The sequence below is a fragment of the Lampris incognitus genome, chromosome 17 (genome assembly GCF_029633865.1).
Source record: "Lampris incognitus isolate fLamInc1 chromosome 17, fLamInc1.hap2, whole genome shotgun sequence".
NCBI classification, from domain to species: Eukaryota; Metazoa; Chordata; class Actinopteri; order Lampriformes; family Lampridae; genus Lampris; species Lampris incognitus.
This window is the reverse complement of record NC_079227.1, coordinates 864984-889813: the sequence shown is the minus strand read 5'-3', so window position 1 is coordinate 889813 and position 24830 is coordinate 864984. Positions and strand designations below refer to the sequence as shown.

Sequence of the window (24830 nt, the reverse complement as noted above, 5' to 3'; positions counted from 1 at the left end):
CCTGAAGTAACTGGGACACCCGTTGTCCAGGACATTGGTCTTGAATGTATTGAGAGTTGGTTGGTGGGCCGTGCCAAGGCAGACGTCACCAACTACGACCCAGGCTAGATCCAGTCTTGGGCGTAGGATGCATTCTGGTGACCACTGCACTGGCTGCGCACTTTGTGTACACGGATGATGTCTCTGCCAAGTAATAGAAGGATCTCAGCCGCAGTCAAGAGGAGGAATCTGGTCAGCTATAGGCTTGAGATGCATGTGACTACGTGCAGCCTCTGGTTTTGGGATTTCATCCCTATTATTGGGAGTTAGGTTGCACTCGATAAAGGTTGGCAGTGGTAGATGAAGTTCCCTATCAGCTGACTCCATCATGAATCCAGTGGCCTTTCTTCCAGCAGTGTCTGTAGTTCCTGAGCACGTTTTCAGGGTGCAGGGACTAGTATCACTCTGGTGATGCTGATCTAGCTAGTGACACATTGCTTTGATCATTTAGTATCACGTGTGTCCTCATCTTTTGCTCAGGTTGCCCCTTCGGATAAACGTTGACCAGCAAGATTTTCAAAAAAAGATTTGCCTTGAAGACCCTCACCACAGACCACTGTGCATGAGGCAATTGCTACATCTGAAATGTGTTCAGTCGGCTCCCTACCATGGTCTGCAGCAGGTGCATTGGAACTTGCAACCCAAGGTGCTGGTTCTGCATGAAGTGCTGAGATGTGTCGGTCACTGTTGCATTCTGAGCAATGGGTGATGGCTTTACACTCCTTAGCCTGGTGTGTTGTCGAAGCACAATATTTAAAACATATGGAGTTCTCTGTCAGGAAGTGCCTTCAATCAGTGAGTGACTTTTCTCGAAAACCTCGACATTTCCTGAGGGAATGAGGTTTTCTGTGGAGAGGACACTGTCTATCTGGATCCATGACAGGCCCTTTAGAGGAGTCTAAGGAGGAGGGGTTTCCTACTTCAGTTTTACTGACTGATATGGGAGGTTTGATTTTCCATTGTTTGGGTGAAGACCCGTCACCTTTGAACGCAGCTGAGCTGGAGGTAGGGAGAGCAAAGCTAGGATCATTCCTCATCTCTTGCATAGTCGAACACGAAGTCTGTGAAGAATGAGAAAGGGGGGTATGGAATGTGATGCCCCCTCTTATAGCGAGACCCCAGAGTTATCCACTGTTCTTGGATGTTGTGGGGCTATTTCTCCACAATAGGGTTTATTCCCCTTGCTGTGTTGAGAAAGCTGAGTCCTGGTAAGTAACCCTCATGCTTTGCCGCTTCGATTTCTAGAAGCAGATCTCCAAGTTCTTGAAGCTTCTGGTGATCTCTACTTGAAAGCTTTGGGAAGTGGTCCAATCTATTGAAGAGAGAAGCTTCAATTGCCTCTGGAGAGCCATAACACCTGTACAGCCTCCGCCAAAGCATGTCCAAACCCATAGACGGATTGTTGACGTGAACTGCTCTTATCCTCTTGGCATGGTGCAGTGACTCCCCACCAAGCCACTTAATGAGCACGTCCATTTCCTTGCTAGGTTTGAGGTTTAGCCCCTCTACAGCGTTATTATAACTAGATTTCCAGGACAGGTAACTAGCAGGCTGGTTATCAAACACTTTCAGTCCAGCTGTGACAAGATCTCGACGAGCCAAATACACAGCTAAGTCAGATACACCTGGTATCTCTGACCGTGAGCCATGTGGAAGCTGGTTTGCTGAGTTTGTGTGATGGTGTGTACGGAAGGCGGGGACATTCACACCTGTTTGAATGGATGCAGCATCTGAGAGATTTTTTCTCTGACGGGTTTGCTGCAGGGCTTCAGTAGGAAAGGCTGAGGGATCAGACTGCTATGAATTTCGACTGTCATGTTGACCTTCAATGTCTGAAAGGTGTCTGTGTTGTATATGAGGAGCATCTGTTCCTTCGTCAATTTGAGCTGAAGCATAATTTAGACGGGAGCCAAAATGTGCTTGGACGTACTCACCAGTACGATGTATTGACTGCTTTGGTGATAGAGAGCGACTAGCTTTACTCACAAGGTCACAATTCACTAAATCTGCAGCCGTTTCAAACATGTTAGCTTCCGCTGAGGTAGCCTCAGCTTCACACTCTTCTTTAGTGCATTCAATTTAGCTTCTATGCGTGCTTTCTCCACTTGCATATCTATTTGAAGCTTTCTTTGCATAGGCTGCTTGTGTGCGCGCAGCTTCTGCTTTAGCACGAGCTTGAGCAGCAGCTACACTGGCTGAAGACTTATTTGAGGGTCGCAAAGATGAGGATGATGAAGCAGCACATTCTGACTTGACAACCTGGTTTCGAGGATCGATATTGATGGGATTGGGTCTGACATCACCGTAGTGGGCAGGTGGCTGTATCTCCAGTCCACAGGAAATGTTCTTTAAGATGTGGGTTTTTTTTTTTTTTTTACTTTTGTAAACTGGCTGAAATATGTGCTCAGTTTGGGGGATGAGATGCCAGTCTTCCTCTGTATGTGTCTAATCAATAAAACTAATTGCGGTTTGGCAGGGGATGAACTTGTATGTCCCGTCGAGTGGATTCTCCTAGACAGATATACGTTATTTCTTCATAGCTTGTAATGATGCTACATCGTTTCACTGGTCTGTCCTCGCTAAGTGTTGTCCTCATGAACGTGTACTCAGCTATACAGACAGCTAAACACTCTCCTAATCATGCTCCAAGAAACCGACGGATGTGTTGAATTTGGTAATTTAATCATGGTCAGTGTGAAAGTGTGGACAAAGAATGAAGATATACAAATGAAAATCTTACGCTACTGTACTAAACAACAAAGAACAAACAATGATGCATACGTGTTACTTTTATACCAATAAAAATTCAACTTACAGATGATGCCATGTATAAGCTATGAAGGAAAGGATTGCGTTGTATTGTAGCTAGCAGTAACATGCGGCCGTCTCTGGCAAGGTCTCGAGAGGAAGTGCAGCACTTCCTGTTTCCGGGGTTAACAAAAGGAACTACCCAGAAAAACCACCAGGGGGTAGCAAATACAATTTAAAAAACAAATCTGGTTCCACCACAAATGGGACAGCACTTTTCATGTTTCCTACTGTTGTGGGTTTGGGACTTGTTATGTTATGTTTTTTACTTTATTCACGGCCGAGGCATTGAAGGGACCGACTGCCTGATTTGAATGTCTTCCAGGCTGTTGCCTTACAGAGTGGATGAGGTAATAGTCAAATAATAATTTTAGTCGTTTTTGTCAAACAGCATCATTAAGCACACATTAAAAGAAGTGGTTGAGGAAAAAACGAGGTGTGTAATACAGATGCGTGCATGCCTCTGATTTCATGTTTTTATGTACCAGCTTACATCCTGTCCATCTAGTGTTTCTTTGTAAATGTACGCATACCAGCACCCAACATGCAGGCCAGCACCCAACATGCAGGCCAACACCCAACATGCAGGCCAGCACCCAACATGCAGGCCAACACCCAACATGCAGGCCAACACCCAACATGCATACCAGCACCCAACACGCATACCAGCACCCAACATGCAGGCCAACACCCAACATGCATACCAGCACCCAACATGCAGGCCAGCACCCAACATGCAGGCCAACACCCAACATGCAGGCCAGCACCCAACATGCAGGCCAACACCCAACATGCAGGCCAGCACCCAACATGCAGGCCAACACCCAACATGCAGGCCAACACCCAACATGCATACCAGCACCCAACATGCAGGCCAGCACCCAAATACAGGCCAACACCCAACATGCAGGCCAGCACCCAACATGCAGGCCAACACCCAACATGCAGGCCAACACCCAACATGCATGCCAACACCCAACATGCAGGCCAGCACCCAACATACAGGCCAGCACCCAACATGCAGGCCAACACCCAACATGCAGGCCAGCACCCAACATGCAGGCCAGCACCCAACATGCATATCAGCACCCAACATGCAGGCCAACACCCAACATGCAGGCCAACACCCAACATGCAGGCCAACACCCAACATGCATGCCAGCACCCAACATGCAGGCCAACACCCAACATGCAGGCCAGCACCCAACATGCAGGCCAGCACCCAACATGCAGGCCAACACCCAACATGCAGGCCAGCACCCAACATGCAGGCCAACACCCAACATGCAGGCCAGCACCCAACTTGCAGGCCAAAACCCAACATGCAGGCCAGCACCCAACATGCATGCCAACACCCAACATGCAGGCCAGCACCCAACATACAGGCCAGCACCCAACATGCAGGCCAACACCCAACATGCAGGCCAACACCCAACATGCATGCCAACACCCAACATGCAGGCCAGCACCCAACATACAGGCCAGCACCCAACATGCAGGCCAACACCCAACATGCAGGCCAGCACCCAACATGCAGGCCAGCACCCAACATGCATATCAGCACCCAACATGCAGGCCAACACCCAACATGCAGGCCAACACCCAACATGCAGGCCAACACCCAACATGCATGCCAGCACCCAACATGCAGGCCAACACCCAACATGCAGGCCAGCACCCAACATGCAGGCCAGCACCCAACATGCAGGCCAACACCCAACATGCAGGCCAGCACCCAACATGCAGGCCAACACCCAACATGCAGGCCAGCACCCAACTTGCAGGCCAACACCCAACATGCAGGCCAGCACCCAACATGCATATCAGCACCCAACATGCAGGCCAACACCCAACATGCAGGCCAGCACCCAACATGCAGGCCAACACCCATGTGCCATGTGTCCTTCCATGCTGGTTTGTTTACCGTTTAACGCTTGCTCTGGTAACCCCGTGTTTAACGTCAAAACGGTATGAACTATGAACGTATTTGCGGAAAGTGTGCATATAGGGCTCAACATATCTGCGAGAGAGCCCTGATGAACCTGGCGACGCCAGTACAGCGCAACAGTTCGGACGCCGGGACAGTTTGGACTCCGGTACTGTTTGGGCGCCGGGACAGCGCAACAGTTCGGACGCCGGGACAGTTTGGACGCCGGGACAGTTTGGACTCCGGTACAGTTCGGACACCGGGACAATTTGGACACAGGGACAGTTTGGACTCCGGTACTGTTTGGACGCCGGGACAATTTGGACACGGACAGTTTGGATTCCGGGACAATTTGGACTCCGGGACAGTTTGGACACAGGGACAGTTCGGACGCCGGGACAGTTTGGACGCCGGTACTGTTCGGACACAGGGACAGTTTGGACTCCGGGACAGTTCGGACACCGGGACTGGGCCGGCACGGTTTATGGTGGAACCACGACCCATCTGATGGGAAATTCAACCATCAACGTCAGTCGGCATGGCGATCCCTGTTAGAACGGGAACATGTGCACAGCTGTGCTTGCTAATCCAGCAGTAAGGTCCTGCTGCCTTGACACAGCAAGTAAAGCGGACTATCCAGCGAGCATCCAGCTGTAGTCAGCTGCACTCACATGACATACATTGGTTCATATATTTACCCCAAGCTAGTATAACCGCGTGTTTCTGCCCGTGTGAGACGGAAAGGTGCCAGGGTGAAGTGGCCCAACAAGCGTTAGACAGTCACAACACGTGTGTGCGCGCGCGGCGGGCGGTACTTACTGTTGGCCACGTGCACGTTACACAGGCTGCAGCGAAAGCCTCTCGGCGTCTCCACCACGTCTTTGTCCAACTCCATAACCACGAAAGTACGTGGACAATTCAACAACGCACTCGAAATACTTTAGTAAATCCAGTCAGCTCTAAATTAAAGCGACTTTGAGCGTTAGAACAACGCTATATAAGTGTAATTTATTATTACGTATTATTAAATCCGCAGTCTTCTCAAATCTCCCTCCACGTTTGGGCTGCGTTTGTTTTGGCGCGTCTTCAAATGTGTCCGGGTTCCTCAGCGACTCTCGCCAAAGGTTCCGGCGGCTTCGACGATAATAACGAGCTTTCCACATGTAAAGCCAACACCTCACACAAGACTGAAGGGATGCTCTGGAATTTCTCAGAGGAGCCTAATCAACACTTTATGCTAACGCAGTGCATTTCCCGCGGGTCTCTAAGCCTCCCTCCCTGCGGGCGGCGTGCCTGCTTTACACCGCCGTCCTCTGCGCAGCCAGCCGTTGTCATCGTTACCGCTGTGCGGCCAAGCGGCTGGCAGTGATCACGACACTGTCGCCGTAAGTCTGATAGTGTCGTTTCTGCAGCAGCGTTATAGTGTTGTGATAAGTGTTTCACAGTGTTTGCTAGGACTCTTTGTAAATAGTCTTTATTTATCCGCAATAATCCAGGAAAGAAAACCAAAGAAGGTTATGCAGGCTTTAATTTGGATTTACTTTGGATCTTTGGTAACGTGTGTGTGTGTGTGTCTGTGTGTGTGTGTGGTTTTTCATTCTATTGTCTCATTGTTCATGTATTGTATTTCTGAGATGCTGCTCAGTTTAAATTTGGTGAATACTGCCTGACTGCTTTGTAATGCTTTTTTGAGTTTGACAAATAAAGGCAATGGGAATGAATATGTAAGGAAAAAAGACGAAGCAGATAAACTTATATTGTTTGAATAATTTTCTTTTTTAAACAGTAGGTGGCAGGAACATGCCTAGTAGCATCTTGTCTGTCGAAACGAAATAGAAGAAGAGTTTCTGGAGAATGTGTGCATCAGCTCTTGAGAGGCTTTGAACCTCTCACAAAGCTGAGAAATAAAGAAGTTATAGCAGGGTGGGGAAATGGCTGGGGAGGACTTACTATTTTATTTAGTTAGTGGAGATTTAGTTTAAATTCAGTAGATGGCGGTAATGTCACATTTCGGATGCCAACCGCCAATGAGAAGCAAGCAAGAAGAAGAGGCATCGGAAGCAGACACGACGATGAAGAAGAAAAGCAGGAAGACGACGACGAAACGGAAGCAGGGCTATGGTGGATGCGGATGCTGCTGCCAGGGTACGTCATAAAGACAACTCCACAAAAAGAAAAGATAAAGCTTTCGTTATTCATCAGCTCCGTCGCTCTGCAGTCTAGTCTACGTGAATACCTGTCTTTTTGGTGAAGCTTGTAGTTGTCTCTGTTGCTTGATATATGAAGCTAATTATCGATGTTACATGAATTATGTGTTCATTAGATGACGAGTCTTGAAACGCGTCTGAATTAAACGAACCAGCCTCAAAATGGGCCTGAGTGTTGTCATCTAGAGAGAAATGACAGTTTAGCTGCCCTGCCATATCTGTCTGGTTAAAGTTACTGCAAGTTAAAGCCTGCTACCCTGCCATATCTGTCTGGTTAAAGCCTGCTACCCTGCCATATCTGTCTGGTTAAAGCCTGCTACCCTGCCATATCTGTCTGGTTAAAGCCTGCTACCCTGCCATATCTGTCTGGTTAAAGTTACTGCAAGTTAAAGCCTGCTACCCTGCCATATCTGTCTGGTTAAAGCCTGCTACCCTGCCATATCTGTCTGGTTAAAGCCTGCTACCCTGCCATATCTGTCTGGTTAAAGCCTGCTACCCTGCCATATCTGTCTGGTTAAAGCCTGCTGCCCTGCCATATCTGTCTGGTTAAAGCCTGCTGCCCTGCCATATCTGTCTGGTTAAAGTTACTGCAAGTTAAAGCCTGCTACCCTGCCATATCTGTCTGGTTAAAGCCTGCTACCCTGCCATATCTGTCTGGTTAAAGCCTGCTGCCCTGCCATATCTGTCTGGTTAAAGCCTGCTGCCCTGCCATATCTGTCTGGTTAAAGTTACTGCAAGTTAAAGCCTGCTACCCTGCCATATCTGTCTGGTTAAAGCCTGCTGCCCTGCCATATCTGTCAGGTTAAAGTTACTGCACGTTAAAGTCTGCTACCCTGCCATATCTGTCTGGTTAAAGCCTGCTACCCTGCCATATCTGTCTGGTTAAAGCCTGCTACCCTGCCATATCTGTCTGGTTAAAGCCTGCTACCCTGCCACATCTGTCTGGTTAAAGCCTGCTACCCTGCCATATCTGTCTGGTTAAAGTCTGCTACCCTGCCATATCTGTCTGGTTAAAGCCTGCTACCCTGCCATATCTGTCTGGTTAAAGCCTGCTACCCTGCCATATCTGTCTGGTTAAAGCCTGCTACCCTGCCATATCTGTCTGGTTAAAGCCTGCTACCCTGCCATATCTGTCTGGTTAAACTTACTGCACGTTAAAGTTTGCAACCCTGTCCTATCTGTCTGGTTAAAGTTAATGCTGTTTAGTTTAAAGTTGCTCAGCTCTCTATTCAAACTTTAGCATTCAAGCAATAACTGTCATGAACCTTCCTAAAACAGGCTCTATGATCCGGCTGAGGTCCCCCGAAGAGGAAGAAAACAGCCTTAAGGTAAACCACCTGAGACTTGCAGTGTCACAAGATGATGACAGACTCCTTGACGACATGCTGTGTCAGGAAATCTTCAAGAAGGTCATCAACTTCAGAGGTGGCTGGGGCATTGCGGGCACTCCTCTGCGGCTGGCAGCTTCAAAAGGCCATCTCAGGTGTCTGCAGGTCCTCCTGGCCCATGGCGCCGACATAGACTGTGTGGATATCAAGGCCCAGACGCCCCTCTTCACGGCTGTGTGTGGGAAGTATCTGGACTGCGTCCTCGCTCTCCTTCGAGCCGGGGCAAACCCCAACGGCAGCTCCTCCAACAACTGCTCCCCTGTCCTCACTGCCACCAGGGAAGGGGACGTGGAGATACTGCAGGAACTGCTGAAACATGGTGCAGAGGTTAATTCCCGCTCCAAAGTCTTGCTTTGGACTTCAAGTGCGAGTTTTACTAGTGGCCCACTCTATCTCGCCGCTATTTACGGACACATGGAGTGTTTTAAAGTCTTGCTCCTCTATGGAGCGGATCCAGATTACAACTGCACAGACTTGAAGCTTCGGAGTAAAATCAAGAAGCCCAAAACTGTGCTTGAGATGTGTCTTCGGCATGGCTGTGGCATGGAGTACATCCAGCTTTTGATTGAATTTGGCGCAAACGTCTACCTCCCTACGCTGATCATTGAGAAGTCCACGAAGCAAAATGAGGCTGTGGAACTGCTTCTACGAGAGAGAGGTTCAGATGCACCAGACATGCTGAAACAAACCCTCACATATCCGTTTCCTTCCTTCAACTCTACAGATTTACAGTGATTGGCACTAAAGTGAAATCGAATAAATATCTAGCAGCCCAAACAAAACAAAAATATCTCGGTTTACCAGTGAATTCATTGGGAAATTCATGGCAGTAGACAACACAGCCTGAATTGTCCAAACAAGTTCAGCTGTAGTCCAACAAGCTGGCACTTCTATAAAGGCTATATATGTGCATTTTGAATGGTCATTTAAGAATTAGTACAGAGCGATTTAACACGAGTTGCTAACATGAATAAGCTTTAAGATATAGATAGCCAGTATGTGAAATCTAAGAGTGAGGAAGGGTGCTCTGATGGGGAAAAAAAAGATGAGTGGGAAATAGAAAATTGATCATGTTTGTGTCTTCCTGTTGTTACTTTCCACATCCAGGAAGCCCAAAGTCTCTGTCATCCCAGTGCAGACTGGCTATCCGGGGACACATGAAGAAGATCAACAGAATCCAACACATTGATCAACTGGAGCTGCCGCCATGCCTCATCAACTTCCTGCAATACAAGACGGCACCACTTATTCTGTAGATCTATAGTTCTACAGAAGACTAAAGTGCTGCTAGCTCGTGTGAATTACATTATGTGTAAACTGGAGTTCAAAATGAAGTGAGGCTCTAGTGGTTTTATTCTTTAGTTCTGCTGTCATGTTTTCCATCTGCTCCTTGCACCAGATGTCATAAGATTTTAAAAGCCTACTGGGGTTTTTTTGGGTCCCAGTTTATGGTTTCTTCTCTACTGAAGTCTATAACAGACAATACAGTTTATTCTTTATTACAGTAAACTCATGGGTGGAAGTCTGTTGTGGATGAAAATAGTTCAGTTACATTCATCACTGATTTTTCTTCATTTATTAGATAAGAGATATGGTTAAAAATGTAGTTTTAGCAAGGGAAACCATTTTCAGTGGCTTAAGTAGAACTACTGCCGGTTAAGAGCAGCATTCCCATCATTTCAGGCCACACAATTGAAAGTATGACTAAAATATACCAAAAAAAATGTATATAAAATATCAACACTCAGCCTCTGATTTCTGTTCACATTTTCAGAGAAAATGTCACTTGTACTTACAAATTGGAAAAACTACTAAAATCAACATTAATTCATCCTAGTATTACCCAGCCAGTTGACCAGCAGAAAAAAGGGTTTAACAAGATGGAAACCTTCCATTGAATAATTGTTAATAACGCTTGGCGTCATGACTTCCCTAGTTTGCTCTTTTCTAATTTGTTCATAAACTTCGATGGACTTGGAACCAACAACAGAATTGACCATAGATCTGCAGGTCTGGACAGCCAGATTATCGTGTTTTTTTCTCTGTTTTTCACCGTGAAGTTGTCATGTCTGCTCTTTATGTGCTAATGCTGTTAGACCTATTGTGAATTTAAAATATTAAATGCCTGTGGTTATGCTGCATTCTCACATGTAGGAGTTTGCACATTATTTACAGTCTAAATAGTTGTCACCTGCATTGACCTTTTTTTATTTCTATATAGTGATTTATTTTACAATTTATAATGAAGCTGGGTGACACTCATGTAATGGAGAATGAACCCAGAGAACACAGCCGTGCAAAGTTTCCTACAAGTCTGACATTTGTGGAAGGCAAATGGTGAAATAATCTGGACATTTCAGGCTTTAAAAGATTGGAAATTTCGTGTTAAAAAGGAGCGTAAGTGCCCATGTTAACATGGTTTGCATTACTGCAGACCACGTGTTGCAGGTTTCAGTTTGTCTCAGCCAGTCGCCTTCAGCCTGAGTCTCACTGAACCCTGACTGAGGGATTTATTTAGCCAAGAGATGGAGTAAAGTCACATATGTGTAGCCGGGTGAAAAGTAAAATATATTCCCCATAGGATAAGCTACAAAGCAATGGTTGTTTTAGTTCAGAGAACATGTTAAAAACTTGTTAGAAAGGAATCCTAGGTCCGTAACTACCAGTTGCAACGTTTGTCCACCAGATGGCGAGGCGTGGAAGATTGTAAGGTTAGCGAGCCGGGTGCATCTCAATCTTGTTTCCGTTCTGGTTGAGCCGGGTAATGGGGTGGGAAATAATCGGTGAATACACCGTGGATCACGAACATGTGACTGGAATAGTTGTTCTGTAAGGAACATCAGTGAGCTGACCTCTGTTTGAAGTGCGTGGTGGGTTTGTCAGCAAGCAGGCTGTGCGGAAGATCCGGACTTGTAAGAAAAGTGGTTTGTTCCAAGGCTCGCTAGCGAGTTGGCTGCATCCGTCACATGTCCAGTGCTTACTGTTTAAAGCAGAGGAACGTGTGTTTTTCCTTTCCCTGGACCTCGCCCTGGACCTCACTCTGGACCTCGCCCTAGACCTCGCTCTGGACCTCGCCCTGGACCTCACCCTGGACCTCACTCTAGACCTCGCCCTGGACCTCACTCTGGACCTCGCCCTGGACCTCACTCTGGACCTCGCCCTGGACCTCGCTCTGGACCTCGCCCTGGACCTCGCTCTGGACCTCGCCCTGGACCTCACTCTGGACCTCGCCCTGGACCTCACCCTGGACCTCACTCTGGACCTCACCCTGGACCTCACTCTGGACCTCGCTCTGGACCTCACCCTGGACCTCACTCTAGACCTCGCCCTGGACCTCGCCCTGGACCTCACTCTGGACCTCGCTCTGGACCTCACTCTGGACCTCGCCCTGGACCTCACTCTAGACCTCGCCCTGGACCTCGCCCTGGACCTCACTCTGGACCTCGCCCTGGACCTCGCCCTGGACCTCACCCTGGACCTCGCTCTGGACCTCGCCCTGGACCTCGCTCTGGACCTCGCCCTGGACCTCACTCTGGACCTCGCCCTGGACCTCACCCTGGACCTCACTCTGGACCTCGCCCTGGACCTCACTCTGGACCTCGCTCTGGACCTCGCCCTGGACCTCACCGTGAGTCCTGAAACCAGCTCAGAACAAGGACTTGGTGCTGCGCCTATCGTTTTCCTGGTAACGGGAAACTCAGTATTACGAGTGGGTTAACACGAGAGTGAAATAATGTGTTTTAGCTTTGTTTGTCTTAAAAGTACAGTTGTAAGCCCGCTGGAGCAGCCGAAGGTAGTAGTAGTACCAGTAGTACTAGTAGCAGTAGTAGTACCAGTAGCAGTAGTAGCAGTAGTGGTAGTAGCAGTAGTAGTAGTACTAGTAGCAGTACCAGTACCAGTAGTACTAGTAGCAGTAGTGGTAGCAGTAGAAGTAGTAGTACTAGTAGCAGTAGTAGTACTAGTAGCAGTAGCAGTAGTAGTAGTACTAGTAGCAGTAGCAGTACCAGTAGTAGTAGTAGCAGTAGCAGTACTAATAGCAGTAGTAGCAGTACTAGTAGTAGTAGCAGTACTAGTAGTAGTAGCAGTAGTGGTAGATGGTATGTTTTCCTAGCCTTGGGAGGTACTGAAAATAAAAGAACCCCCAAAGGAAGAATTGTGTGTTGCGTGGCAGCAACTAATTAATTCCGCAGGCTCCAGTGTGTATTCGGGGTGTTGGTCCAGACGTGGCCCCGTGGAGAAGAGCTTGCTTTACTCTGTAACATCTGAATAAATGGATGAAGCTCAGTGGGTCCTGTGACAGTCTGCTGTTGCTCTACACCGGAAACCAGACGAATGGAAGGAGGACAGAAGGCAGCCTGTAGAATCCCATCGCCATTTAATGATTAAACAAAACACTCTTCTGACCGTCTGTTTATGAAAGTACACGACGACAAAGGAAGACATTCAAACAAAGTCAGATGGCCACCAGAAAACGAAACGTGAAATCCGACGGTCAAAAGTAAAGTGTCAGTGAATCTGATCCAGTCATCGTTCAGCTCAACCCCACAGAAAACAGCTCTTATTGCTTAGAAGGTAAGCCAGCACTCCTGGTCTTACAGTGATGTGGTCGAGCAGTTTACCAAGCAAAAGCTTGCTGAACTCTGCAGATCAGATGCTTCACCTTTAGAACCGAACAAATGCATTCAGCACTAAACAGGAACGGAAAGAAGGAATTGGAAATGGAAAAAGATAAAATAAAACAAGTCTTCACTTTTTACAGCGGAATCAAAATCAAACATCTCCCTTCAAGTACTGTTAAATCCTATGACGAAGCTATCGCCGGCAGAGAAACGGAACAACATAATCAAGGTTAGATTTATGTGGCTTTCATAAAGCGGCAGAGAAACTGATTGGTTTAAAGACGACTTAAACATTCTGAGGTTAAATTGACAAAAAAAAGTTTTTGTGTTTAGAATATTTGGTCCCTTTTTATGGCAGGTCAGCAGTGCTCTGATGATATCACACCGCTGTTGTGACCTCATCAACCCAACCCAACGTCCAGTGACATCATCACCACAAAGCCAAGGATGGAGGTCCAGGATGCCAGCTTCCCGTTCCCACTAGTGACACAAACGGAGGTGAATGAAAGAGAGAGGGATTGAGAACAAAGAGAAGGGACGAATCAACATCTACATCAGCCTTGAGATTTATTAACAATTTAAACCCCCAACACACACACATCTGTCATACATCTCCTTCATCCAGGCCTTCTTCCTGCCTTCATTCTCCATCTTATGTTTTTATCCATCCGTCTATTTGTCATTCAAGCCCTCAATCTACACCCTAACCTGTCAAAGTAGAAATGGAAGTAAGACTAAATGTGCCAAGTACATACCTGACCTGAGCCTCAGGTATGATGTCATCGACCACCACATAGACCATCGCCCCTGCGGCGAAGGCCAGAGCGTAGGGCAGCAGAGGTTCTGCCAAAACCACAGCGAGGGCACCCAGCAGACCTGCGATGGGCTCCACCATCCCGCTCAACTGTCCGTACCTACAGAGAGAGAGACTAATAAATACACACACACACACACACACACACAACTATATGTGTGTGGAGAAAACACACATCAATGATCCCTACCAGAAGGCTCTCCACGTCGATATTCCGGAGCCCCTCAGAGGAAGACTCACCGCTAAACCTTCTGGGAAATTTTGAATGCCAATGCCAATGGCTAAGTTCCTGAGAGAGAGAGAGAGAGAGAGAGAGAGAGAGAGAGAGAGAGAGAGAGAGAGAGAGACAGACAGAGAGAGAGAGAGAGAGAGAGAGAGAGAGAGAGAGAGAGAGAGGAAAGATAAACATAAATCTGTTCAGAAGGACATCATGAATTACATCAATTCTCCATGTAATTTAATTCAACAGCAGGCTTGCATGCACCAGATTGGGTGAACTAATGCTCTCATAAAGAGGACCTGCCCAGTTCATGAGACCAAGTCATCCATACATACCCAGACAAGTTCATGAGACCAAGTCATCCATACATACCCAGACAAGTTCATGAGACCAAGTCATCCATACATACCCAGACAAGTTCATGAGACCAAGTCATCCATACCCTGACAAGTTCATGAGACTAAGTCATTCATACCCAGACAAGTTCATGAGACTAAGTCATCCATACATACCCAGACAAGTTCATGAGACCAAGCCATACATACCCAGACAAGTTCATGAGACCAAGTCATCCATACATACCCAGACAAGTTCATGAGACCAAGTCATCCATACCCTGACAAGTTCATGAGACTAAGTCATTCATACCCAGACAAGTTCATGAGACTAAGTCATCCATACATACCCAGACAAGTTCATGAGACCAAGTCATACATACCCAGACAAGTTCATGAGACGAAGTCATCCATACATACCCAGACAAGTTCATGAGACTAAGTCATTCATACCCAGACAAGTTCATGAGACCAAGTCATCCATACCCAGACAAATTCATGAGACTAAGTCATTCATACCCAGACAAGTTCATGAGACCAAGTCATCCATACCCAGACAAGTTCATGAGACTAAGTCATTCATACCCAGACAAGTTCATGAGACTAAGTCATCCATACATACCCAGACAAGTTCATGAGACCAAGTCATCCATACCCAGACAAGTTCATGAGACTAAGTCATTCATACCCAGACAAGTTCATGAGACCAAGTCATCCATACCCAGACAAATTCATGAGACTAAGTCATTCATACATACCCAGACAAGTTGAACCAGTTCATCTGGACACAACGTTTAGTGGGAGAAACGTTTCATCACTCATCTAAATGACTTCTTCAGCGGCAGGAGAAGGGGAGGAATGCCACATTAAACAGGCCCTGGTTAAGTGTGGTTATCCTAACTGGGTGTTTGTCCAAGCCAGGAAGATGCTCAAATTTGCTCTTTTTAAATATTCATTTTCTAAAGCTTAAACAAAGCCTTTCAATGAATGGTACATAACAACAAGTCAAAGCTTCGGATATGGTAAAACATAATGCCACAACAGTTCGTGTAGTGTTGCTGCAGGTCGCACAGAGGGCAGATGTATTTAGATGGATGTCTGGGGATAGAGCTGGTCTTCTGGGTGCAGTATTGACAAATCTCCACTAGATGTCAGAGAGCTGCAGACGTTTTACATTCCTATTCCAGCAGTCACTGGGTGGCAGGCGGAGAGACACTCTGGACAGGCCACCAGGCCATCACAGGGCCAACACACACACACACACACACACACACACACACACACACACACACACACACACACACACACACTCATACCTAGGGACAATTTAGTACGGCCGATTCACCTGACCTACATGTCTTTGAGTCACCTGACCTACATGTCTTTGAGTCACCTGACCTACATGTCTTTTAGTCACCTGACCTACATGTCTTTGATTCACCTGACCTACATGTCTTTGAGTCACCTGACCTACATGTCTTTGAGTCACCTGACCTACATGTCTTTGAGTCACCTGACCTACATGTCTTTGATTCACCTGACCTACATGTCTTTGAGTCACCTGACCTACGTGTCTTTGAGTCACCTGAACTACATGTCTTTGAGTCACCTGACCTACATATCTTTGAGTCACCTGACCTACATGTCTTTGAGTCACCTGACCTACATGTGTTTGGACTGTGGGAGGAAACCGGAGCCCCCGGAGGAAACCCACACAGACACAGGGAGAACATGCAAACTCCACACAGAGGACGACCCGGGATGACCCTCAAGGCTGGACTACCCCGGGGCTCGAACCCAGGACCTTCTTGCTGTGAGGCATCCGCGCTAACCACTGCACCACTGCGCCGCTGAGCTAATGAATATTCAATATTTCATGATCAAGGTGGAATAATATTAAAAGGACTCATACTGACTTCGAATTTGACAAATGATGTAAGCAAGACTAAAAAAGTTCCCGACAGAGCAAAGCAAAGGAGAAACTGTTTCTACTAATCCCAGTAACCGAGATGTAGACTAATAAAATGGAATAGTCCATGACTGATTTAAAAACACAGGGTTCATCATGTTTACAGCTCTGGGCTGACTGGAAAGATAAAAGAAGGATGTTGTCATGGTGAAAACAATTTTCATCTGTAAACCTGAAGGCTCGCAGGCTTGAACCTGAAGGTTTGGATATGTGGAGATCGATCTGATCCACCTGACTCGGTTGTCTTACCTGGCACTCTCAAACGTGGCAGATGTGGTCTTTCCAATGGCCCCAAATCCTACACCTACGGCCAAACCCTCTGCAAAACACACGCACACGCACGCACACACACAGAGAGAGAGAGCTTATGTGATGACACCTATGTATTAATATGAGCTGTAATGTGAATTTAATGTGTATTCAATATGTGATGTAATGTTTTAATCTTCTGCAAACTGCTTTAGCAACAACATACTTTTTGTTCATGCCAATACAGCTATTTGAATTTGAGAGAGAGAGCGAGTGAGAGACAGAGAGACTTTGACTTTTAAAATAACTTTTATTTACATCACAGTAAAAAACTAACACTCCATTCCCATCAAGTCAACATTAGCGGTGAGCTAGAAAAACAAAATCACATGCATCACTACTCAATCAAAACACCCACACACACACACGTGACCATAATGAATTAGAAATTCAGAACAAGTGACCCATCTTCACTTAGTGAACATAAAACACGTTGTAACCCCCGCAAAGCCCTGGAAGAGTCCAGCTTACTGGACCAAACCCTTCATACTCTGCACCACATCAGTCCAGCCCTGACCTAGCAACTGGTTCTTCCTGGTCTTCCAGATCGCAAGCTTAGCAGTGCTGAACAGAAAATTGACTAGGACCAGGAGCAGCCTTTTTCTTGCCGTGTATTTGGGCCCACAAACAAACATGGGGATGGAGAAACCCCCACCCAAAGCTTCTACCCAGTCCTGCAGTACCCTAAATAAGCCCACCAGTCTAGGACAAGAGACCACTAAATGCTCTAACGTTTCCCTCTGAGTGCAGAAAGGACAGCCTCCCCAGTGCTTGGATCCAGGTGAGCTCTGTGTCTGTTCGTAGCTATTGCTCCATGTGCAGTTAGGTCCATAAGTACTTGGACAGTGACACAATATTTGTAATTTTGCCCCTGTATACCACCACAGTGGATTTGAAATGAAATAATCAATATGTGACTGAAGTGTGGACTTTCAGCTTTAATTTAAGGGGCTGGACAAAAATATTGCATTAACCGTTCAGGAATTACAGCCAGTATATATGGTCACCCCCTTTTCAGAGGATCAAAAGTACAAACCTCAATTCCAATGAAGTTGGGATGTTGTGTAAAATGTAAATAAAAACAGAATACAATGATTTGCAAATCCTTTTCCACCTATATTCAGCTGAATCCACTACAAAGACAAGATATTTAATGTTCAAACCGATAAACTTTATTGTTTTTTTGCAAATATTCACTCATTGTGAATTTGATGCCTGCAACACGTTCCAAAGAAGCTGGGACAGGGGCATGTTCACCACTGTGTCACACCACCTTTCCTTTTAACAACACTCAATAAGCGTTTGGGAACTGAGCACACCAATAGTTGAAGCTTTGTAGGTGGAATTCTTTCCCATTCTTGCTGATGTACGACTTCAGTTGCTCAACAGTCCAGGGTCTCCTTTGCCGTATTTTGCGCTTCATAACGCGCCACACATGTTCAATGGGAGACAGGTCTGGACTGCAGGCAGGCCAGTCCAGTACCCGCACTCTTTTACTACGAAGCCCCGCTGTTGGAACACGTGCAGAATGTGGCTTGGCATTGTCTTGCTGAAATAAGCAGGGACGTCCCTGAAAAAGACGTCGCTTGGATGGCAGCATATGTTGCTCCAAAACCTGTATGTACCTTTCAGCATTAATGGTGCCTTTACAGATGTGCAAGTTACCCATGATGCCATGGGCACTAACACACCCCCATACCATCACAGATGCTGGCTTTTGGACTTTGGGCTGATAACAATCTGGATGTTCCTTTTCCTCTTTAGCCCGGAGGACACGACATCCATGATTTACAACAACAATGTGAAATGTAGACTCATCGGACCACAGCACACTTGTCCACTTTGCGTCAGTCCATCTCAGATGAGCACCGGCCCAGAGAAGCCGGCGGCGTTTCTGGGTGGTGTTGATATCTGGCTTTGGCTTTGCATGGTAGAGTTTTAACTTGCACTTGTAGATGTAGTGGCCAACTGTGTTAACTGACGATGGTTTTCCCAAGTGCTCCTGAGCCCACGTGGTCATATCCTTTACAGAATGATGTCGGTTTTTAATGCAGTGCCGCCTGAGGGGTCGAAGGTCACGGGCATTCAGTGTTGGTTTTCGGCCTTGCCGCTTACATGCAGAGATTTCTCCGGATTCTCTGAATCTTTTGATGATATTATGGACTATCCAAAGGAGTTGAATCAAGTGCAACTGGACTTGGTATATATCCATGAAGACGTTTCGCCTCTTGGATGAGAAGCGAAACGTCTTCAGGGATATATACCAAGTTCAGTTGCACTTGATTCACCTCCTTTGAATAACCATGACCTGGATGAATGAGAACATTCACAGACATATTATGGACTGTAGATGATGAAATCCCTAAATTCCTTGCAGTTGTACGTTGAGAAACGTTGTTCTTAAACTGTTGGACTAATTGCTCACGCAGTTGTTCACAAGTGGTGAAGCTCGCCCCATCCTTGCTTGTGAACGAATGAGCCTTTCGGAGATGCTCCTTTTATACCCAATCATGACACTCACCTGTTTCCAGTTAAACTGTTCACCTGTGGAATGTTCCAAACAGGTGTTTTTTGAGCATTCCTCAACTTTCCCAGTCTGTTGTTGCCCCTGTCCCAGCTTCTTTGGAACGTGTTGCAGGCATCAAATTCAAAATGAGTGAATATTTGCAAAAAACAAAAAGTTTATCAGTGTGAACATTAAATATCTTGTCTTTGTAGTGTATTCAACTGAATATAGGTCGAAAAGGACTTGCAAATCATTGTATTCTGTTTTTATTCACCTTTTACACAACGTCCCAACTTCATTGGAATTTGGGGTTTCTAATTGGACACTTGACAAACAAGTGTTTTCATGGGCAAGTAAGACCTTTTCCATCATTATTCCATGACAAATTAAGCAGATAAAAGGTCTGGAGTTCATTCCAAGTATTTACATTTGCATTTGGTGGCTGTTCATCGCAACTCTCAACATGATGTCCATAGAGGTGTCAATACAAGTGATGGAGGCCATCATTAGGCTGAAAAAGCAAAGGAAATCTATCAGATGGATAGTAAACACTTCAGGATTGGCCAAATCAACATTTTGGTACACTCTTAAAAAAGAAAGAATGCACTGGTAAGCTCAGCAACACCAAAAGGCTTGGAAGACCACGGAACACAGCTACAATGGATGATCGCAGAATTATTCCCCTAGTGAAGACAAACACATTCCCAACATCTAGTGAAGTCAGAAACACTCTTGAGAGGTAGGGGTATCATTGACCAAGTCTACAATCAAGAGACGCCTGCATGAAAATAAATATAGAGGGTTTATGACAAGGTGAAAACCACTGGTGTCACTTAAGAACAGGAAGGCCAGATTAGACTGTGTTTAAAAACACCTAAACACCTACCCAGCTCTGGAACAAGGTTCTTTGGACAGATGAAGCAATGATTAACTTGTACCAGAAGGATGGGAAGAGGAAAAGTGTGGAGAACAAAGGGAACAGCTCATGATTCGCAGCATACCATATCATCTGTCAGACATGGTGGAGGTAGTGTTATGAAATGGGCATGTATGGTTGCCAATGGAACTTAGTCATTGGTGTTTATTGATGATGTGACTACTGACAGAAGCAGCAGGATGGATTGTGATGTTTATAAGGATATACCATTTGCTCAGATTTAGTCAAATGTCACAAAACTGAGAGGACAGCGCTTCACACTGCAGATGGATAATGACATAAAACAAGCTGAGAAAGCAACCCAGGTGTCTCTCAAGGCAGAAAAGTGGAATATTCATCAGTGACCAAGTCAGTCACCTGACCTCAACCCAACTGAGCATGCTTTTCACTTGCTGAAGATCAAACTAACGGCCAAAAGACCCACAAACAACCAGCGACTGAAGGCAGCTGCCGTTAAGTCTTGGCAGAGCATTTCAAAGGAGGGAACTCAGAATTTGAAGATGTCGATGGGTTCCAGACTTCAGAAAGTCATTGACTGCAAAGGATTTTCCTCCAAATATTAAATATAATTGTTATAATCAGAGTTATGTTTGTTTGTCCAATTACTTTTGAGCCTCTGAAAATGGGGTGACCCTGTATATCCATGGCTGTAATTCCTGAACAGTTAATGCCACATTTTTATCCAACCCCTTAAATTAAAGCTGAAAGTCTACTCTTCAATCAAATCTCAAATACTTCATCTCAAATCCACTGTGGTGGTGTACAGGGGCAAAATTACAAATACTGTGTAACTGTCCAAATACTACTTACGGACTTAACTTGTATAATCCTCCACTGGAGGTCAGCCATCCGTTTCTCAACAGGAGGCTTATACAGGACCCTCCACCTGCCTTTAGGGGTACAGTCTGAAGCAAAAACCTCAGTCCACCTTGACTCCCTGACTTCAGCCAGAGAGCAAAGGTTGAGTACCTTCACACAGCTGTGGTAAAGCTGCTTCTTCCCACAAGAGCTGAAACTACCCAGCACTGGTGTACTCAGGGAAAGAAGCAGTCCACTCCCCCCTCGCCATGCCCCAAATGCAGAACTGATGATCAGGGAGGGAAAAACATACTCATTGTCATCATCCCATCGGTCAGCTAGAGCACGATTTTCAGCAAACACCCTCAGTGGCCCAGGCAGGGACTCCCAGACTCCAGGCTTCCTCCACAACCCTCTTCAGCACTCTGGAGGACCTGATGTTGATGATGCCACCAAGTGTTTCCAAGGATGTTCTTGTAAGATGGCCCAGTTTGGTAATGCCAGCCTCAACAAAAGCTGTCTGTTCAGTCACAGAGGAGAAAGTGGTATTCGTAAGGAAGTCATTGTGAAACAGCGGCTCCTCAAAAAGCCACATTCCTGGTCTAGGGTCAGGAGTTCATGTGACCTTCAGCATCTGCCAGGCTTCAACCACAGAGTTGTAAAAGGATGTGAGTCCAACTAGGTCAGCATCTGTTGATCTCAGTAAAAAAAATCTGCTTATCCAACCCAAGCCGACCAGCTTTCCGTAGAAGCAGCCGAGCAGCAGCCAACCAGCAGTGACCACAGCCATACAGCAGCCTCTGTGCCATCTGTAGTCTGAAGGCTGCAGTCCTGGACCGAATGTCTATAAGTCCTTGTCCTCCCTCTGCCACAGGGAGATACAGGGCTGATGCCTTCAGCCAGTGCTGACCAGACCAGAAAAACCTCACCAGGAGCTTCTGCATCTCTTCTGCAAGGCCTGGCGCTGGTACCAAAACAGTAAGTCTGTGCCAGAGAGATGAGGCGACCAGGTTATTAACTATCAGAGCTCTTCCCCTGTAGGACAGCTGGGGTAGCATCCAATTCCATTTAGACAACCTGGCTTCCACCTTCTCCAGTACTCCCTCCCAGTTCTGCCTCTGAAAGTCCTCACTTCCCAGATATACTCATAGAACTTTAATGCCTCTTACCCCCCACCTAAGATTCCCAGGAAGACTAGGAGCACTCCCCAAGTCCCACTGACCCACCAAATAAGCCTCACTTTTCCCCCAGTTGACTTTGGCTGAAGAAGCCTTTTCAATTCAATTCAATTTATCGTCATTAAAAACAATGTGCAGGCACATGTTAAAAATGAAATGAGGGGGCACTGGACAGGGAGCCGCAGTAGCCGCTGCGTCCAGCGCGCCGCCATCTAAAAGACATATTACAAGGCCAAGCTTTCTTTCAATTCCTGAACATCTCCCTCTCCCTGGACAAACACATTAACATCGTCAGCGTATGCTGATACAACAACCGAAGGGTGTTGAGTTAGTTCTGGCAGAGAGAGACCCCTCAGCCTGCTCCTCAACCTACATAAGAGAGGCTCAATGGCAGTGCTGTAGAGCTGGCCTGAGATGGGGCAGCCCTGCCGAATCCCCCTCCCAACTGGCACAGGACAGCTCAACCCTCCCCCCACCTTCACTACACAAAACGCACCACTATACAGCAGCTTTATCCAGGACAGGAACCCCTCCCCAACACCAAAGGCCTGCAAGGTGGAGAAAAGAAAAGTGTGATCTACACGGTCAAAAGCCTTCTCTTGGTCAATGGACAAGATACCAACATTTATATCATATAGCTTACATATATCAAACACATCTCTCATCAAAAACAAATTATCTATCATAGACCTGTCTGGAACACAGTAGGATTGATCCGCACCAGTCAACAGTTCAATAAACATTTTCAGTCTGTTAGATAAAACTTTGGAGAGGATTTTATAGTCTGCACACAAAAGAGCTACTGGTCTCCAGTTTTCCAAAAGGGCTAAATCTCCCCTCCTAGGCAGCAGAGAGAGAACTGCACACCTGCATGAAGCAGGAAGTGTCCCTTTTTTAAAGCACTCTTTAAACATGTACAGAAGATCCTGTCCCACAACACTCCAGAAGTGTTTAAAAAAGTTGGCTGGTAAGCCGTCTATTCCTGGAGCCTTGCCCGACGCCATCTGAGATACCGCAGCAGTCAGTTCATCTAGCGTTATGTCCATGCTCAATGTATCCTGTTCTTCTGGACTCAGCTGGGAAAGACCCTGTAAAAGCTCCGCAGCAGATTCCACATCACAGCCCTCTGCCCTGAACAAGTCTGTGTAGAAGTCCACTGCATGCTTCCTCATCTCAGCGGAATCTGTGGTCACCTTTCCATCAGGAAAGATGAAGACACAACATGTTTTTTTTATGGTTTTTTTTAACCACTGACTTCTCTAAATTAAAGAAGAAAGCAGTTGGTGCATCCATGTCTTGGAGTCTGGTGATGCGTGCTCAGACTAAAGCTCCTTTAGCTCTCTCTCGCAGGAAGGAGTTCAGCTGCTGTCTTTTACTGTGTAAGAGATTATTATGCTGCTGATCAGGCTGTGAGGTGGAAACATCTTTCAGGTCTCTTATCTCTTCTTCTAACTCCTGTACAGCTCTCTTAATGTTGGCTGTGGAATCGTATGTGTATTGCCGGCAAAAAAAACCCTGATTTGGGCCTTTCCTACCTCCCACCATTAAGCTAGAGAAAGAAAATTGTCTTTCTTAGATCGCCAACAAATCCCAAAACAATTGAAAGTTTTCACAAAAATTGTGATCATGCAGTAATTTAACGTTAAAATGCCAAAAAAAAATTTTTTTAAATTGGTTTTTCTAGTGGGAGATAAGATCAGCTCCATTAAAACTACATGATGATCTGTAAAAGCAACCGGGTGGATCTGACAATTAACAACTCGAGCTGTAAAGGAGCTGGACACGTAAAACCTGTCCAATCTAGCTGCACTAACTCTGCCATCTGACACTTTGACCCAAGTGTACTGTCTGACTGAAGGGTGTTTTATCCTCCACACATCAACCAAATCAGATTTCTTTAAGACAAGGGGCAAAACAGAGGATGGCTGAAGGTGTGACTCCTCTCCAGTCCTATCTAAGGTAAAGTCAGTGCAGCAATTCCAGTCTCCACCCAATACAATACACTCTCCCGGATTAATGCTACCCAATTTGTCCTGCAACATCTTAAAGAGCCCTTCACGCTCAGAGCCATTGTTTGGCGCATAAACATTATAAAAATAAACTTAAACTCTGCTATTTCCGCTGTCACCATGAGGACCCTGCCCTTCACAATCTCTGTGCTGGACAAGATGTTCACATTTAAGGCAAAATAAAATAAAATGGCCACTCCCGCACTAAAATGTGTCCCATGGCTAAGCACATGCTGCCCTGCCCACCATAAGCCCCAGTCTATTTCATTCATGCTGTCACTGTGTTTATTGTAAAAAAAAAAACACATCCAGTCCTTTCTGTGTGATGACTTCTGTCACGAAGCCTCTTTTCTGTGCATTTCTACCCCTATTCATGTTTAGAGACGTCCAGCGCCTTATGTGCTGCGTGAAGCCGTGAATAACAAGTTAACCGAACTCGAACAACAGGGAATGATCTCTCCTGTGCAGCATAGTGAATGGGCTGTGCCGCTAGTGTGCATTCCGAACAAAGATGGATCAGTGCGCATTTGCGGAGATTATAAGGTGACGGTAAATCAGTGGCTTGATGTACACTACCGTTCAAAAGTTTGGGATCACCCAAACAATTTTGTGTTTTCCATGAAAAGTCACACTTATTCACCACCATATGTTGTGAAATGAATAGAAAATAGAGTCAAGACATTGACAAGGTTAGAAATAATGATTTGTATTTGAAATAAGATTTTTTTTACATCAAACTTTGCTTTCGTCAAAGAATCCTCCATTTG

At 46.0% G+C, this 24830-nt stretch overlaps 3 protein-coding genes across 6 annotated transcripts in view; 1 reads left to right on the top strand and 2 right to left on the bottom strand.

Moving 5' to 3' along the window:
* Positions 1 to 5853, bottom strand: part of tut1 (terminal uridylyl transferase 1, U6 snRNA-specific) — a 32438-nt gene extending 26585 nt beyond the window's left edge. The window contains exon 1 of the mRNA XM_056297523.1: positions 5594 to 5853. Coding sequence (XP_056153498.1) covers positions 5594 to 5669 — 76 coding nt within the window. The 5' untranslated portion in view covers positions 5670 to 5853. The remainder of the gene's footprint in view (positions 1 to 5593) is intronic.
* Positions 5854 to 6900: 1047 nt separating this feature from the next.
* LOC130127668 (ankyrin repeat and SOCS box protein 12-like) lies at positions 6901 to 10532 on the top strand. The gene is made up of 3 exons (XM_056297376.1): positions 6901 to 6919; positions 8260 to 9027; positions 9477 to 10532. Exons 2-3 carry the CDS (start codon positions 8265 to 8267, stop codon positions 9623 to 9625), a joined length of 912 nt encoding a protein of 303 aa, XP_056153351.1. The 5' UTR covers positions 6901 to 6919; positions 8260 to 8264; the 3' UTR covers positions 9626 to 10532.
* A 2206-nt stretch (positions 10533 to 12738) lies between these two features.
* The window catches only part of LOC130127369 (zinc transporter ZIP11-like), a 181724-nt gene continuing 169632 nt past the window's right edge, over positions 12739 to 24830 (bottom strand). For all 4 annotated transcript variants that reach the window (XM_056296994.1, XM_056296996.1, XM_056296993.1 and 1 more), the window contains exons 7-10: positions 16576 to 16645; positions 13993 to 14091; positions 13744 to 13902; positions 12739 to 13468 (exon numbers count right to left, since the gene is read on the bottom strand). In XM_056296994.1, coding sequence (XP_056152969.1) covers positions 13390 to 13468; positions 13744 to 13902; positions 13993 to 14091; positions 16576 to 16645 — 407 coding nt within the window. In that variant the 3' untranslated portion in view covers positions 12739 to 13389. The remainder of the gene's footprint in view (positions 13469 to 13743; positions 13903 to 13992; positions 14092 to 16575; positions 16646 to 24830) is intronic.

What these genes read in the sequence shown, in the direction of transcription:
- LOC130127668 (XM_056297376.1), top strand. Translation starts at nt 8,265, where the DNA reads ATGATCCGGCTGAGGTCCCCCGAAGAGGAAGAAAACAGCCTTAAGGTA. An exon ending in ACTGCTTCTACGAGAGAGAG is followed by an intron (nt 9,028 to 9,476) that starts GTTCAGATGCAC and finishes TTCCACATCCAG; the next exon opens with GAAGCCCAAAGTCTCTGTCA.